Genomic DNA, 17,280 nt, shown 5'->3' with positions numbered 1-17,280 from the left:
CCTATTCAATTATGAAAATATATTGAAGAGAGATATTTGTCAAATTACCATGGTCTGGTTGAATTGAAAGACCATCATTTGCAAGAAGCTTCGAAAGAAAATTTCTCAAAAGCAACACTCACTAACCCTGCAGTAACAGTTTACTTCAATTTATTGATGACAATGCACAAAACCCCTTTCCATTACATTTAGCTTAAATTTTACTCTTCGTTTGTACCTAAAGTTCTCCAAAATAAACACTACATACTTTAAGTATAGAATTAATGAAACCAATACTAATTGTGAATTCTAAAGATATATATTTGTTAAATTACAATCTCCCTGCACAAGTGGAACACAATTTTAACATTTGCAACGCTGACCAAGACACATCTACTACCAAATTACTCAGAAATGTATTTCAATTATTTTTACAACTGAAGTTGAATAAGCCAGGTGGAACCGACTGACATTTAAGGCAGAATAATTAAAACACTGCAGATCATCTTACCCAGTGAAATGGTGGTGCGTTATGGATGTTAACTCACAAATCACCAAAACATAGCAAATGAAGGACATTAGTTTTACATTTTATTTGAATGCTTCATAACCAAACCGCCAGATCAACATAATCATGGATCTTTTACAATTACCAGTGTTTGTGAAATACTATTGCCCATGAGCCACACCCTCAAAAAGACAAACATTTTGCAACCTCAAAAGGATTCATCCTGGATCCATTTATCATCTATATTAACCATTTGTATAGGAATATAGGTGGCATGATTAGCAAGTTTGTGAATGACACCAACATTGGACAGTGAAGGTGATTGTGAAAGATTACAAAAGGATTCAGATCAACTGTGAAAATGGACAAAGGAATGGCAGATGGATTGTAACTCAGACAAGTGTGAAACAGTGCATTTTGGAAAGTTAAATCAAGTTTGAACAAGCATAGTGAACGGCATTTACTAAGGTAAGGGACTGTTGTAGAACAGAGCGGCCTAGGGGTACAATTTGCATAATTCCCTGGAAATGGTAACGCAGAAGGTAGCATATGACAGTTATTTTCATCAGTCAGGAAATTGTTTGCCACAGTTGGGATGTCACATTACAGCTATACAATATCTTGGGCTGACCACATTTGAAATATTTTGTGTATTTCTATCACCTCCTTATATGAAGAATGTGACTAAGCTAAAGAGTGTGCAGAAAAGATTCCAGGACTTGAGTTACAAGGAGAAATAGAACAGCCAGGGACCATTTTCCCTCACAGGCAAAGGAGGCCAAGGAATAACCAGGAGGTTTCTAACATTATGAAGGACAGGTAGAGAGTCTTTTTCCCCAGGGTAGGGGAGTGTCATACATGAGGATATAGATTTATGTTGCATGGAGAAAGATTTTACCCCCCCCCCCAAAAAGAGAGATGGGCATCTAGAATGAGTTACATATGTGGTGGTAAAGGCAGGTGCAATTACAATGTTAAAAGATATTTGGACAGTATATGGATAGAGGGGAATAGGCCAAACATAGATAAATGGGACAAGTTCAGAGAGGCACCTTGATCTGCATAGATGTTGGGCAGAAGGTAAGAGAATGGGGTTCAGAGGGAAAAATAAAATCAGCTACAATTGAATGGCGGTGTTGACTCAGTGGGCCAAATGGCCTAATTCTGATCCTATGTCTTATGGGACAAATGGCCAGTTTCCACGATGTATATTTATGACTAAATACAATAATGTCAATTAAGTGTCCTTTTATCCCCCATGAACAAAGTTAATGATTTGTTCATATATATTAGGCAACACAAAGTTAGCATTTTGATGAGCAGCCAATCAGTATGTTGCTTATAAAGTTACAAAGGCAGAAAAAAAGTTTAAGAGAGGTGCTTCATTCAATTAGAAATTAAATATTCATGCAAGATGGTACATTAAAAAACTTAGTAATACAGTATTTTTGACTTTCAGTTTAATTAAAACACTCAAGATCATTTGAAAAACAGCCCAATAAAGTGATCGTCCACTTCAGTGCTTTATTTCTGGTGTTCTATTTACAAGAAACTCCAATTAACAAAGACGCTCTGCACTTTAGCCTGCAGGAAAACATACATTCTCAAATTACAGTTACCTGGGAGATATGGTTAATGGAGGACTCCATTCTCCGCAGTTGGGAGGCCTGAATATCCAGCAACTGGAGCACATTGTTTGCCAGGGCATTTATCTGGTAAGCAACACTTGCAAGGGATTGGGTTGTATATGCTTTTGTTTCTTCCAGGGCCTTTCTCTTGTCTTGGGCCTGCAAGAGAAAAAAAAACATACTGAATTTCTATAGCAACAAAATATTATAAAAAAACACTGCAATACAAGGACATCAAAATGTAAAACTCCAGTACTTTCACAGAAAATCAATAAAATATTAAAATGTCACCTTTGTCCAAATGAAGTCTATGTAATTAGACACAAGACAGGCAGCATCTCTGGAAACAAATACAGAGCCCTCCATAATGTTTGGGACAAAAACCCGTTATTTATTTGCCTCTGTACTCCACAATTTGAGACTGGTAATAGAAAAAAATGTCATGGGGTTAAAGTGCAGATTTTAATAAAGGCCATTTTTATACATTTTGGTTTCATCATGTAGAAATGACATCAGTGTTTATACATAGTTCCCCCATTTCAGGGCACCATAATGTTTGGGAACCCCGCAATGTCATGTAAATGAAAGTAGTCATGTTTAATATTTGGTTGCATATCCTTTGCATGTATTGACTGCTTGAAGTCTGCAATTCATAGACATCACCAATTGCTGGGTGGCTTCTCTGGTGATGCTCTGCCAGGCCTGTATTGCTTCCATCTTTAGCTTGTGCTTGTTTTGGGGCTAGTCCCCTTCAGTTTTCTTTTCAGCATATAAAAGGCAAGCTCAGTTGGGTTCAGATCGGGCAATTGACTTGGCCACTCAATAATTGCCCATTTTTTAAGCTTTGAAAATTTCCTTTGTTGCTTTAGCAGTATGTTTGGGATCATTGTCTCGCTGCAGAATTAACTTCCGGCCAATGTTAAGGCATTTGTTTGAACTTGAGCAGATAGGATGTGTCTATGCACCAGAATTCATTATACTACTACCATCAGCATTTGTATCATCAATGAAGTTGTGAGCAAGTACCTTTAGCAGCCATACTTGCCAGGCCAAAATACACCCACCACTGCGTTTCACAGATGAGGTGGTATGCTTTGGATCTTGGGCAGTTCCTTCTCTCCTCCATACTTAGCTCTTGCCATCACTCTGATACAAGTTAATCTTCGTCTCATCTGTCCACAAAACCTTTTTCCAGAACTATGTGTAAACACAGCTGTAATTTCTAAATGGTGAAACCAAAATGACCTTTAATAAAACCTGGCCTTTAATAAAATCTGACAATGTGCACTTTAACCACATGTGATTTTGTTCTATTACGAATCTCAAATTGTTGAGTACAGAGGCAAATAAATAAACGATGGGCCTGTTCCAAATATTATGGAGGGAACTGTTGGTGACATTTCGGGTCGAGATGAAACATCACCCATTCCTTCTCTCCAGAGATGCTGCCTGTCCCGCAGAGTTACTCCAGTATTTTGTGTCTATTTTTGATTTAAACCAGCAACTGCAGTTCTTTCCTACACATTAAGTCCATGTAGTATTGCATTGAAAATTTTAAGCGGCAGGCACAACAGTGTCCAAATTCTCAAGCAAACAAAATTACTAGTAATGCAACTACTTGAATTTTCTTATGAAAAGTTTTTTTGGGTTTTTTTAAATATAATTGCTAATTTGGCACAGATAACAACATTTCCCCTTCTCCAAGCATCGCCAAAGTACCAATGAAGCTTTTGCTCGTCATCACTTGCAAAGAATCAAACATGATTTATTAATCCTTCAGCACCACAATCTAGGGAACAGAAAAGAGAACTTTTCTAAACGTGCAATGCTGCCCCACCCACCCAAGGGGAATGCTGCAGCCTCAAATTATTACCCAAATCTAAAAACAGCATGTTAAACGGTCTAATTATAGCCCTGGAGTTGGACTTGATTCCACAATTTGATTCAAAACAGACATGTCACAACTAAGATATGGCTGAAATGAATTAAAATAATTACAAAGCAATATTTCTGGTGGAGAGATGAGTGTGGAAACCAAAGTAATAAGCATTATAATTGTATACATGTGCAAGAGCTGGTTTGCTCTGCAGTAGCAAGCAATGAAACATTTGGGAACTTAACAGTTCAGTTCAAAAATCACTACATCATGGGGAATGGAATTCCATGAATACCAGGTGAAAGGACAGACAATTTTCTTTATTCCTACACAGGATGGAGTCGCCAATAGCAAGGCCTACAATTATTGCACAACCTTTTGGCCGCTAACCCATTTTAGAGCAACTGAGTCATCCACATTATTGGTCTAGAGTTGCATTCAGACCAGAACCACCAGGTTGCCTCCCTTGAAGGGCATTACCAATAATTAACCACATGGGTTTTTACAAGAATCTGGTAATGTCAGCACCATGACTCATACTATATTTTATTTTACATTTCTGATCCATGTAATAATTTGGCATTTATTCGAAATTGAATTTCCTCAGCTGGTGTGATTTACATACTTCTCTAGATCATTAGTCTAAGGGTTTCGGCCCGAAACGTTGCCTATTTCCTTCGCTGAGTCTGAAGAAGGGTTTCGGCCCGAAACGTTGCCTATTTCCTTCGCTCCATAGATGCTGCTGCACCCGCTGAGTTTCTCCAGCTTTTTTGTGTAACCAAATCACCACAATGGCAAGAAAAAAAAACTCTTCAAATGCTTGTGAATGTCAGACATGCAGCCATTAAGATACCAACATGCAGTAATCAAGACGGGTTAAACAGCGTGTGTTGAAAGAGAAACAATTTACACTTCAAATCAAAGACCTTTCACCTAACGCTGAGTTTTCCCAGCATTTCCTACTTTCCAATATCAGCTTTCTTTCATATATTTGTTGATAGCAAACTTGGAATTGAGAACCTTCCAGCAGTCAACTAATTTCTGGGGAGCAGGGCTTCTATTTTCCAGGATGACCCAGCATTTTCCAAAGGAATAACAAAAATAATTTGGGGGATAGAATTGCTGTATCAGACAAATATATCTCATGGAACGGTGGGCACAAAGGCTCTATGCTCAGCGCTGGCCACACCAGGCCAGATGGGACCTGTAGGCTACACATATTTTGTACCGACAATGTAAACACTATTCCCACTGTCTCTATCACCTCATAGTTAATACGAAACATATTTGGGTATAAAAAGATAAATAAAACGACTTTAAAAGTAACATTCATTTAATATTACTGTTTGGTCTCATACTCAGAAAAACTGGACAGGTACCCAATTTTACAACGTTGCAATTATCTGTATGGCTTCACCTTAAAATTCATAATATTTTCCATGAATCCAATTCTCTTGGGTCAACTATTAACTGCACATACCACATCAAAAAAAAAGCAAAGAGCAGTACAATTTGTAAGTATAACAACAGCCAACAAATCAATCAAAATTTTCAAATTATGTCAGCATTTGAATAACCTCATAACAGGTGATACCTTTCCAATTTATTGAAATCACCAAGGCACATCAAGTCCAACAAAGCCCCTTTAGTTTAGTTTAAAGACACAGCCTGGAAACAGGCCGTTCAGCCGACGCCGACCATCAATCACCCGTTCACACACTAGTTCGACACACTCCCTACATTCTAGGAGCAATAGTGGGAGGCGAGAAAGAGCAAATTCGTTACTTTATTTCTTCATACTCTTTTAGTCCGGACAAGTTTTTTCAACTGGAATTCCAATGTTATTTTTATAAAATTGTGTAAACAAAGTGTACTTCTTTGTATGCACAATAGTATAGCTGAGTATTTACTAACCATTTAATGAACACCAGAAACTGTCTATTTGCTATCATATTTGCTTGTTTATACAAGTAAAGGAATATAACTGGAAGTTTTCAAAATCTACAACTTCCTTCCACATGAAGACATAAAATTTTGATCCATCAAGTTGTTTTATTTATCTTACTGGCTGTTTTCCACTTGCTTAATCACCCAAAATTCTCCAGTTGTTCATTTTCTCCATATTTCAGTGATACAAAATAAACCTATGAACACGTTTAACTCACGTTTAATATTCCAGAAGCCATACAATAACATACCCCATTTCACAGCCCTGTCTCCCTGCATTGGTTCCCATCCCCCTATTATATTAGGTTAAATTCTTTCCAACAGCACCAGCAAACACTTCACTTCCAGTCTAGCCCAGGCAAAGACCATACGGCTTTTAATTGTCCCACCTCTTCCTGAACCGGCTCTAATGTCCCAGGAATATGAATCACTCCCCCTTGTAACATCTCTCAAGCCACATAGTCACCCAAAATATCCTGTCATTTCAACTCTTACTAGCACTTGGCACGGGAAGTAATCCAGAGATTCGAGGTCCTACTTTTTCAATTTACCCCCTAACTCCCTAAATTTGTTTTATAACCATATAACAATTACAGCACGGAAACAGGCCATCTCGGCCCTTCTAGTCCGTGTCGAACATGTATTCTCCCCTAGTCCCATCCACCTGCACTCAGACCATAACCCTCCATTCCTTTCCCGTCCATATAACTATCCAATTTATTTTTAAATTATAAAATCGAATCTGCCTCCACCACCTTCACTGGAAGCTCATTCCACACAGCTACCACTCTCTGAGTAAAGAAGTTCCCCCTCATGTTACCCCTAAACTTCTGCCCCTTAATTCTCAAGTCATGTCCTCTTGTTTGAATCTTCCCTACTCTCAGTGGGAAAAGCTTATCCACGCCAACTCTGTCTCTCTCATCATTTTAAAGACCTCTATCAAGTCCCCCCCCCTTAACTTTCTGCGCTCCAAAGAATAAACATAGAAACATAGAAATTAGGTGCAGGAGTAGGCCATTCGGCCCTTCGAGCCTGCACCGCCATTCAATATGATCATGGCTGATCATCCAACTCAGTATCCCGTACCTGCCTTCTCTCCATACCCCCTGATCCCCTTAGCCACAAGGGCCACATCTAACTCCCTCTTAAATATAGCCAATGAACTGGCCTCAACTACCCTCTGTGGCAGAGAGTTCCAGAGATTCACCACTCTCTGTGTAAAGACCTAACTTGTTCAACCTTTTGTAGGACCTCAAGTATTTAAATGCAATGATCTATGAAATTCAGTAAATTCCTCTTAAGTGTACACAAAGCTACTGGACTCGCATTTAATAAGCGTGATTCAAATCACCAACTCTCCAAATAGAAGTAGGATTAATAAAAGATCAAAAACATAGCCTGAAGCTTCATCAAGGTATTTAAATGCCAATTTAATTGACTCAAACAATAGTCTGGGATGGAAAATAGACAAAAGATAAGCAACACAACAGCCACTGTTTTGCAACACAAGGTACAAGCTTATGACTGAAAAGATTTTTTTCAATTGCATTTAACCTGCATTTGGGCCACATATGATTTAAAGAAAATTGAAATAAGATACTTTACTCAATTTAAAGTAATCTGCCAAATATTTATTTCAAAGAAAGTCTTAAGCTTCAATCAAAAACCATCATTCCGTTAGCTATACGTGCTGGAACATTCAAATTTAATTCCATGTTCAACAGTTGCCAGACATATTCCATAATTGAGAAATAGTTAAGTTGTAGCATGATAGCAGAAACCGTACTGCTTTAAAATTGATAATAAATCTGAAAAAGTGAATTTTGACAGTAATTTACTATATCCTGACACATGGAAGACAAACTTTTCCTCATTAGCAATGCCAACATTAAATGGACAAGCAAATCATTTCTATAAGGCGAGGCAGAAAACCAACAGCCATATTATCTCTCAGATCATTCATACATAGTCAAAGCATGCTCCAATTTTGCCCTCATGCCTGTCCCGAGGTGTAAAATTGTTGCACCATATGTAGTCATGCGTTCAACCAAGCTTCAAAACCTCTTTACTTGCCTCACCTTCTTTAAACAAGTTTCTTAAAAAGATCTACACATTCTGGCCAAGCTTTTAAGTAACCAACTTTATTTTCAGTGTACATAGCATGACACAGAAGTTGTGTTTAACAGAGCATTATATGTACAAATTACAGGCTGGTTTTTGGTGTTGGGGAATAGAGAAAGGAAGAAACTGGGTAGGAAGACTACTTTATTTATTTCATTCCACCTGTAGTGAGCCACGTTGAGAATTTTAAAACATGATTGACTAGATTTAGCTGAGCACTAAAATGACATCCTTTGAAGTACAGGCACTAAATACAAAGCTATGCACAAAGAATATTTAACAATAAATATTAATGTATTGACTATATTCTGCAAACTTCTGAATTTTTTTGAAGCGATTCAAATTCACTGTCTAGGCAAAGGCTTTGATGAAAGACTACTGACAATAAAGTTCTTGTTTTTATAAATAGAAACAGAAAATAGGTGCAGGAGTAGGCCATTCGGCCCATCGAGCCTGCACCACCATTCAATATGAGCATGGCTGATCATCCAACTCAGTATCCTGTACCTGCCTTCTCTCCATACCCCCTGATCCCTTTAGCCACAAGGGCCACATCTAACTCCCTCTTAAATATAGCCAATGAACTGGCCTCAACTACCTTCTGTGGCAGTAGAATTCCAGAGATTCACCACTCTGTGCGAAAAATGTTTTTCTCATCTCGGTCCTAAAAGACTTCCCCCTTATCCTTAAACTGTGACCCCTTGTTCTGGACTTCCCCAACATCGGGAACAATCTTCCTGCATCTAGCCTGTCCAACCCTTTAAGAATTTTGTAAGTTTCTATAAGATCCCCCCTCAATCTTCTAAATTCTAGTGAGTACAAGCTGAGTCTATCCAGTCTTTCATCATATGAAAGTCCTGACATCCCAGGAATCAGTCTGGTGAACCTTCTCTGTACCTGCTATGGCAAGAATGTATTTCCTCAGATTAGGAGACCAAAACTGTACGCAATACCCCAGGTGTGGTCTCACCAAGACCCTGTACAACTACAGTAAAACCTCCCTGCTCCTATACTGAAATCCTTTTGCTATGAATGCTAACATACCATTCGCTTTCTTCACTGCCTGCTGCACCTGCATGCCTACTTTCAATGACTGATGTACCATGACACCCAGGTCTTGTTGCATCTCCCCTTTTCCTAATCGGCCACCAGTCAGGTAATAGTCTACTTTCCTGTTTTTGCCACCAAAGTGGATAACCTCACATTTATCCACATTATACTGCATCTGCCACGCTTTGCCCACTCACCCAGCCTATCCAAGTCACCTTGCAGCCTCCTAGCATCCTCCTCACAGCTAACACTGCCCTCCAGCTTCGTGTTATCCGCAAACTTGGAGATGTTGCATTCAATTCCCTCGTCCAAATCATTAATATATATTGTAAATAGCTGGGGTCCCAGCACTGAGCCTTGCGGTACCCCACTAGTCACTGCCTGCCATACAAAACTGATATCCAAGCACTAATTTAAGGACTACAAATAGAGAAGTAGACCTTTTAATTTTTAATCATACACTGCAACCACAGATCATATGTACTATTTGGAATTACTGTACAACTTGTCAGAAGACGGCCCATTTAACGTAAACCAAAAGCAACTTCACTAGTATACTAATTACTGAAGTTATCCTCTAATACCTTTAAAATTGTCAGTATCTTGGATTTTATAATGAACTTCCAGATTCAAAAAAGCTTCTTTTCGAACCGTTACGACTTCTGAACTGATCCTCCAGAAGCGTGGGTACAATCTCAACCTTACTCATTGCACACATTAGGCTTTTTTTCTGGAACTGTTACGGTACAATGCTGAGAAACGATATTCTGCACTGCTATATTTCTCTTTGATCTACTTGTTGTGTTAGGCTTGATTGTGTTCATGTAGCATGAAAACAAAAGTTTCATCTCTGTACACGTGACAATAATAAACCTAAACCCAATGACATGCTAACATTATATTTGGCAAAAGGAAGCAGATTCAGATTTGTTTACCGTCATATATACACGAGGGTGCAAGGAAATTCCTTGTTCATATGAAGATTAGAGTATACATGGCAACGATAGATAAAACAATAAATATGGATGAATGCAAAGAGCAGTATGGTGCAAATACTGCAATGCAAAATAAAATACTAAAATGCAATAACAGAATAACTGAGTGGTTCTAGTTTCGAGATACAGCGTGGAAACAAGGCCTTCGGCCCACCGAGTCCGCACCGACCAGCGATCCCCACACATTAACCCTATCCTACTCACACTAGGGACAATTTAACCTACATACCTATACGTCTTTGGAGTGTGGAAGGAAACCGAAGATCTCGGAAAAACCCACAGTCACTGGGAGAACCTACAAACAAGACACAGACGGCACCCGTAGTCGGGATCGAACACTACCACTGCGCCACCATGGCTGCTCAATTATTTTTTTATTGTCATGTGTACAACAAAATATATTTGTATGATTATGGCCATACATAAAAGATAATCCCCGATCAAGTACCTTATGGATGGAAAAAAATCCACTGTCTCCATATGCAATAGTTGACAGGTTATGGCACCATATTACACAGTGGAAGCTGCAGCTGGCCAGGATGGCTCGTTGCAGTCATCACAATACAATACAATACAACGTTTATTTGTCACATTGCACAAAAAGTGCAAGTGAAATGATACGTCAGCAGCGATACAATGATAAAGGGCACACACAAAAACACAATAAATTTTTAACATAAACATCCACCACAGCATTCATCACTGTGGTGGAAGGCACACAATTTGGCCAGTCCTCCTCCATTTCCCCCCGTGGTCGGGACCTCAACTCTCCGCAGCCGTTGCTGCGGGCGTCCAGATGGTAAAGCACAAGGTACAAGTCCAGGTAAGTCCAGAGTCGGCTCCTCCCCACCGGAGACCGCGGCTTTTAGTTGGTGTAGGCCGCAGGCCGGCGGCCGAGGATTTAAAGTTCCCTCCACGTCGCAGCCGTAAGCACCGCAGTCTGCAGGGCCAGCGGTCGAAGCTCCCCTCCAGGGGTGATGTAAGTCCATACCGGACCCGCGGTAGAAGTTGGCCGCGGGCCGGCGGAGGAAGCTTCTTCTTCCCCCCGGGTCCCCCACGAGGGATCCCGGGCTGTAGACGCCGCGCCAGCTGGAGCTGTGCAGACCGCGGCTTCAGGCTGCCGTCTGCTGCGGGCCAACGGAACAGAGCGCTCCCCTCTAGCGAGCCCCAGCTCCGTGCTGACACTCCATGCTGCACCCGCCGCCGGAGTCCCGAGCCCCGGGCGCGTCTCCGGGAAAGGCCGCGCCGATCCTCGCTGTTAGGCCACGGGGGAGGCGACCTGGAAAAAGTCGCCTCTCCATGGAGGAGGCGGCCGAAACGGTTTCCCGCTTACCCCCCCACACCACCCCCCACACAAAACACACTAAGAAACACTAAAAACAGACTTTAAGACATACTAAAAAAATAAAAAAAGTTGAAAAGACTAACACGCTGCTGACAGGGCTGCTGCCAGTGCAGTGCCCCCACCGGTCCCACCTCATTCGGTTCGCCAGTGAGCCGTCCTTCTAAACTCCTGGCCTTCAGCCGTCGTCTCCGCCTCCGACCTTGAAGACACTGAGGGTTGGACCACCAGTTCTCCAACCGGCCCTTCGTTCGCCGGTGTTGCCAACTCACTCCTCCTCAGACCCATTCCAGGCCCGCTAGGGTTTGCCAAGCGCTCATACGGCTCGCCAAGAGCATCGGACCGCTCAGCCCACCAGTCTTACGAATGAGGTGGAGTTAATAGTAAGTGGAAACACTGCCATGAAGGGGGGTGGAAGAGGCAATTAGTTCCGGAGTCAGGTGGTAATGTTGAAGAAACTGTTCCTAAGTCTGAACATCACGGCATTTGAATTATTTTATCTTCTCTCAGAATACTGGAGAGAAAAGAGAATGGCCAAGGGTGCAGGCATAATGATAATACCTCCAGCTTTCCTGATGCAATGCACTGTAAAGATGGACTGGAAACAAAATGCTAAACATCCTGTTCTTTCAAAATCACACACCCACACACTCAGGCAAAAATCCACTGGGAAAGGGTGTGGGGAAATAGATAGCACAATTTAAAATTATAGTAAATATTTTTACAAAATTGCTTCAAGAGTTAACTAATAGATTTTGGGGACGTTCTATTGACTGCAACCTCCAATGTGGCCTTTGCCTCCATTCTCTAGATGCTTCAGATTGTAAAAACTAGTGCATGCTGGACAAGGACTTCCCTGCTTCCTTTCAAGACATGAATCTACACTAGCATTCCAACTGGAGTACTGACAAATCTTGGAAATCAATTTATGATTTACAATCATCTTTATGAACAAGTAAAAAAATATGCAAAAGTATTAGTTTTCTTTTTTAAAAGGCATTTAATATCACCCACAGAAATTAAGCTCCCAAAATCCAAAATGCAATTCCAACTTCAATCTCCATAGCACACTAACAAGTCAGTCAATTTCAATATCGACCAAAGCAGAAGAGAAACATAATAAATTACATGCTCGAATTCTTAAACTATCAGAAGCATGACATTTTGCCAGCATCTTGTACTGTGATTTATCATGCAGGAAGGGCCCAACCATTCTTTAAAATAGGGACAAATTTATATTTTAAGTGTACATTCTGTTGTATTTCAAAACAAGATAAATGTTTTCACCGTGCTTATTTTGCGCAAGCGGTCAAAGTCATCAGTGATATTTAAAAAAAACATGCAAATTAAGTCAATTACCAACAAAGAAACAAATAATCCACATGGAAAACTACGATATTTCTTTCAAGTGCTGGTCAAATTTCTTTTCATCAAACTGTATCTGCCACACTTAGTTCTGCCAAAAGGCTCCAATCCTGAAAGCAGCAAATCTTTGCCAAACATGCTTTACCTGCACAATTTAATTCCTGCTCCTTTTCGCCTTCCATCAGTGAGGAATGTGGAGGAATCACTGTGGTGGATGTTTATGTTAAAATAGATTTTGTGTGTTCCGTTGCTTTTTATTTGTATGTCTGACTTGGCAAATTAAATTCCTCATATGTTGCAAAACATACTTGACTAATAAAGTATTATTGTGAATGTGATTTGGGTTTTATTAAAAAAGTGAACCAATTAGACCCAATAAGGAAAACAATTGATTCTTATGAAATCTATTACTAAAAATTGGTTATAAAATGACAGTCATATTTTAAAAATAACTATTCTAATAACAAGTGGGTGGTCATATTGACAGAATGGTTCCTTCATCTGCACTTCATTAAAATGTCTTACTCATGCAGCCTTGAAACTGTAGTTGTTCTCCATGCAACTGGATTTCATTTGCATCAGACCAAAATTGGAAAACACTCAGCCTAAAAACATCATAAGACCCTTTACTGCACAGATAACAACCCATATTGGGATGTACAAGATCATTGACGATGCTTGCAAACACTCACCGCCAATAAACCACAAAAGACCTCCTCCTTTAACATGCCATCTCTATCGCGCCCACCATCAATACCATAGTTAACCGCAGATGAAAACCTCAACTGCACAAGAGAAATGCCATGGATATAACAGAAGAGGCACTGAATATTCTACAGCAAGTAACCCATGCTCTGGCTCTCTCCCAAGCCCATTCAGTGCCGACAAAGACACCAGTCATGTGATGGACTTGCTGATACCTTCCTCACTGCACTAAGGGACAACACTATCCAGGATAAAAAAATTACTGAAGGGTCTCGACCCGAAACGTTGCCCATTTCCTTCGCTCCATAGATGCTGCCTCACCTGCTGAGTTTCTCCAGCATTTTTGTCTGCTTGATTAACAAGCATCCACCAGCTTAAACAGTGATTTACACTACCACTGCCATACTATGTTTCTATGTTTATGGTGCAATTCTAGAGCATTCAGAAGCACTGCAACAATGCCTTTGATGACTCATTCCTGATCAACTCAGAAGGAAAAGGCAATTAGGGCATGCAAGTACCAGAAGCTTCACTTTATCTATCAAATACCGTTATAGCTTAAGGAACTTCTGTTGACTCTGGATAACAACCTTGATGTTAGGTGCTGCGCAGAGTTTTCATATGGCCCCATGGTTTTCCATTATGCCGTTTCCTCTCACATCCCAAAGAGTTCATTGGTAGGTAACTGATTACTATAAATTATCATGGCGTAGTTAAGAAGTTGATGATTTATGAAAGAAAATAACAGGTTGCAGGACTAGGTGGGAAAGATAGGATTGGATTGATTTGCTGGGAACCAGCATGGAAGCATCATCTAGTCACGTGTTTGAATTGCCATGGCATAGAAGGGCAACGTCCCCAATGCAACTAAATGGGATGAGTATAGATAGGCATCACAAGAGACATGGATATAGTGGGATGTGGGCACCATTTCTATGCTACATAACTATAACTGTAAACCCTGTGTTACAGCAAGTCAACGAGGGTGATTATGAAATTGCTAACGGATTGATTTTCTGATTTTGTTAGTACTTAGCACAAAGACTTCTGCATAACGATTTAGACCAACAAGTATTGGTGAAGATTGCTTAAAGCATAACTGCAATCTTTATCCATAATAAGCATAGCTCCAGAGGGTCATGATGACAATGGAGTACAACATTTAATTTAAATTTTCCTTCAGTATAAATGGGATGAGAACCAATTCAATCAAAAATAAAAATACAGAGCCAAGGTTTCCTTATCCATATAACCAATCTACTTTCAACTTCAGTCAATTCCTTATGAAAGTGCATGCACGCACGCCTATGTGTTCCTTGAATTACTTCTGGTTCAGAAATTACTTATTAGTAAAACTAAGATAAACCACATCAACATTTGCATTATTCCCAGACAATTCGATACAATCTGGTGGTTGATAATCTTTAGTAAATTCACTTCTGGAGTTAGTAACGGTTATCTCTCCTATTTTCTCACAACCCCACATCCCTCTGGCTGTTTTTTTTCTACTCCCTTCTTCCAGATCATACTGGACATCAGCAACTATACACAGTAGTTTAATTCTTCATGGAAATTTACAACAGTACGAGGGAAATCATACAAAATTGTTTTAAAATTGCCAACACGCACGTCTTCAAAACAAATAATACGCCTGAGCTGTTAAAAATACCATTTCCTGGTTCCTCAAACCCCTATTTACTAATCCTCACTTTCATACAACTTGCTCACAAGCTTCCCTAATTTTTTTGTTTGAAAGTGTTCAATGCATATCTCTGTGCTAGCTACTCAAGTGCTATAAAGTTGGCATGGGCAATCAATTGTATGTCTCCAAAATCCACAGCAACACAATGAAGTATTCAACGCTGTCTCAGACCCATTCTAAATTACTAGAAAAATTCAGTAATGTCCAAAAGTTAATATTTTCTGGGCACCTGCTTCAATGTGGTAAAAATAAAGCTAGTATTCAAATAGCTGTGGAATTATGAACAGCCGGGAAACGCTGTAAAGAATGTCAAACATTTCTGGATTACAAATCTCAATTAAGGAACAGCAGGAGAGGTGTGGTAATGCTTATGATCAACTGCAGCTCTAAAATTCAAGAATGTTCTGGACAATTGGTTACAATTAGTATAATATTCTCATTTGATGCAGATAAATAGACCATCGGGGATAAACAGAAAGATAAGTAATTCAGGGATAAGTCCGTTAAATAAAGCTGCATCGTACTGTTTAGTAAGACCCAGAACACCAATGCAAAGACCAAATTAGATTCAGATTCAATTTTAGAGTCAATTTTAATTGTCATTGTCAGTGTACAGTACAGAGACAACGAAATGCATTTAGCATCTCCCTTGAAGAGCGACATAGCAAACGATTTGAATAAAAAAATAATAAGTGTCCGGGGGGGGGGGTGATTGGCAGTCACCGAGGTATGTTGTTGAGTAGAGTGACAGCCGCCGGAAAGAAGCTGTTCCTCGACCTGCTGGTTCGGCAACGGAGAGACCTGTAGCGCCTCCCGGATGGTAGGAGGGTAAACAGTCCATGGTTGGGGTGAGAGCAGTCCTTGGCGATGCTGAGTGCCCTCCGCAGACAGCGCTCTAGATAAAAGGTGTCCTCCATTAAATTCAAGATGCAAGGTTTGAGGCCACTGTTTAATCTCAGCAGGATAGTTGCATAATTATCCTAATAATAAATATGGAAATAACATGTGCACATCCAGTTCAGAGCTATTCAGGGGAAATCTACACAACACTGATAAATGGCAAAAGGCAACATCTAGACATACAGTTAAAGGACAAATCAAGACCAGAATTGATTCTCCTTCTCCCCCACCAAGAAAGTACATCAGAATTGAAAATTAGTTTTGAAAATGTTGTAAGAACAAAATATTTTTAAAGAAAAAGACAGTTTGAACAGCTTTGTGAAAATTATGAGTAAATCACAAAGTTGAATTAACAGCACAACAAGCAGCTACTGTGGAGGACATGGATAAGCAAGATTGCTGATCAGGACCCTTCAGACACATCCATTTTGAGTCTGAAGATGGGTCTCAGTCTGAACAAGGGTCCCGACCCAAAATAACACCTATCCATGTCCTCCACAGATGCTGGCTGATGGTGAATTACTCAAGCTCTTTGGGTTTTATTCAAAATTCCAGTGTCTGCAGTTCCACATTTGTGAGAATTATATTTTATAAATAAACGATTCAGACAGAGTAGGTTACATAGCAGGGCGCCAATCGATGTAGTATTCTTTCTTTTAAAAAATATAGTCAATGTGTTTTTTTACACAAGTTTAAGTGCCCTGCAATTGGAGAGTATGTACCATCCTGAATTATGCATTAAAAATGCTGTAATGTGGGGAGAATAAAGGAAGTAGTACATTACAAATGGCTTGCAAGAGATTATTGCTCGGGTCTTGTATATCAACAATGAGGAAACAAAATGCTGCTTGTCCAGCTTGATTCTCCAGTTTCATGACTAATACACATTAAAGTGCTCCAATGGAACAGTGAAACAGTTAAGCAATTGGGCAGCATGAAACACGAGGAAGTTTAAAACAATCATTAACAGAATAATAAAAAGTGAATTATATTGAAAAATTAGTTGCTAGTTAAAATTAGGTTTCAGAGTGGTACATATTTCCTTGCACATAAACAGTGGCCTACATAATGTTTGGAACAAAAACCCATCATTTATTTATTTGCCTCTATATTCCACAATTTGAGATTTATAATAGAAAAAAAAAATCACATGTGGTTAAAG

The 17,280-nt window shown here is 39.7% G+C and overlaps 1 protein-coding gene across 9 annotated transcripts in view; it reads right to left on the bottom strand.

Moving 5' to 3' along the window:
* Positions 1-17,280, bottom strand: part of abi1a (abl-interactor 1a) — a 114,558-nt gene that overhangs the window by 83,305 nt on the left and 13,973 nt on the right. For all 9 annotated transcript variants that reach the window (XM_055652082.1, XM_055652104.1, XM_055652130.1 and 6 more), the window contains exon 2: positions 2,107-2,274. In XM_055652082.1, the coding sequence (XP_055508057.1) occupies positions 2,107-2,274 (168 nt within the window). The remainder of the gene's footprint in view (positions 1-2,106; positions 2,275-17,280) is intronic.

The sequence above is a fragment of the Leucoraja erinacea genome, chromosome 2 (assembly GCF_028641065.1).
Source record: "Leucoraja erinacea ecotype New England chromosome 2, Leri_hhj_1, whole genome shotgun sequence".
Lineage (NCBI taxonomy): Eukaryota > Metazoa > Chordata > Chondrichthyes > Rajiformes > Rajidae > Leucoraja > Leucoraja erinaceus.
This window is presented reverse-complemented; position numbering and strand designations above follow the sequence as displayed.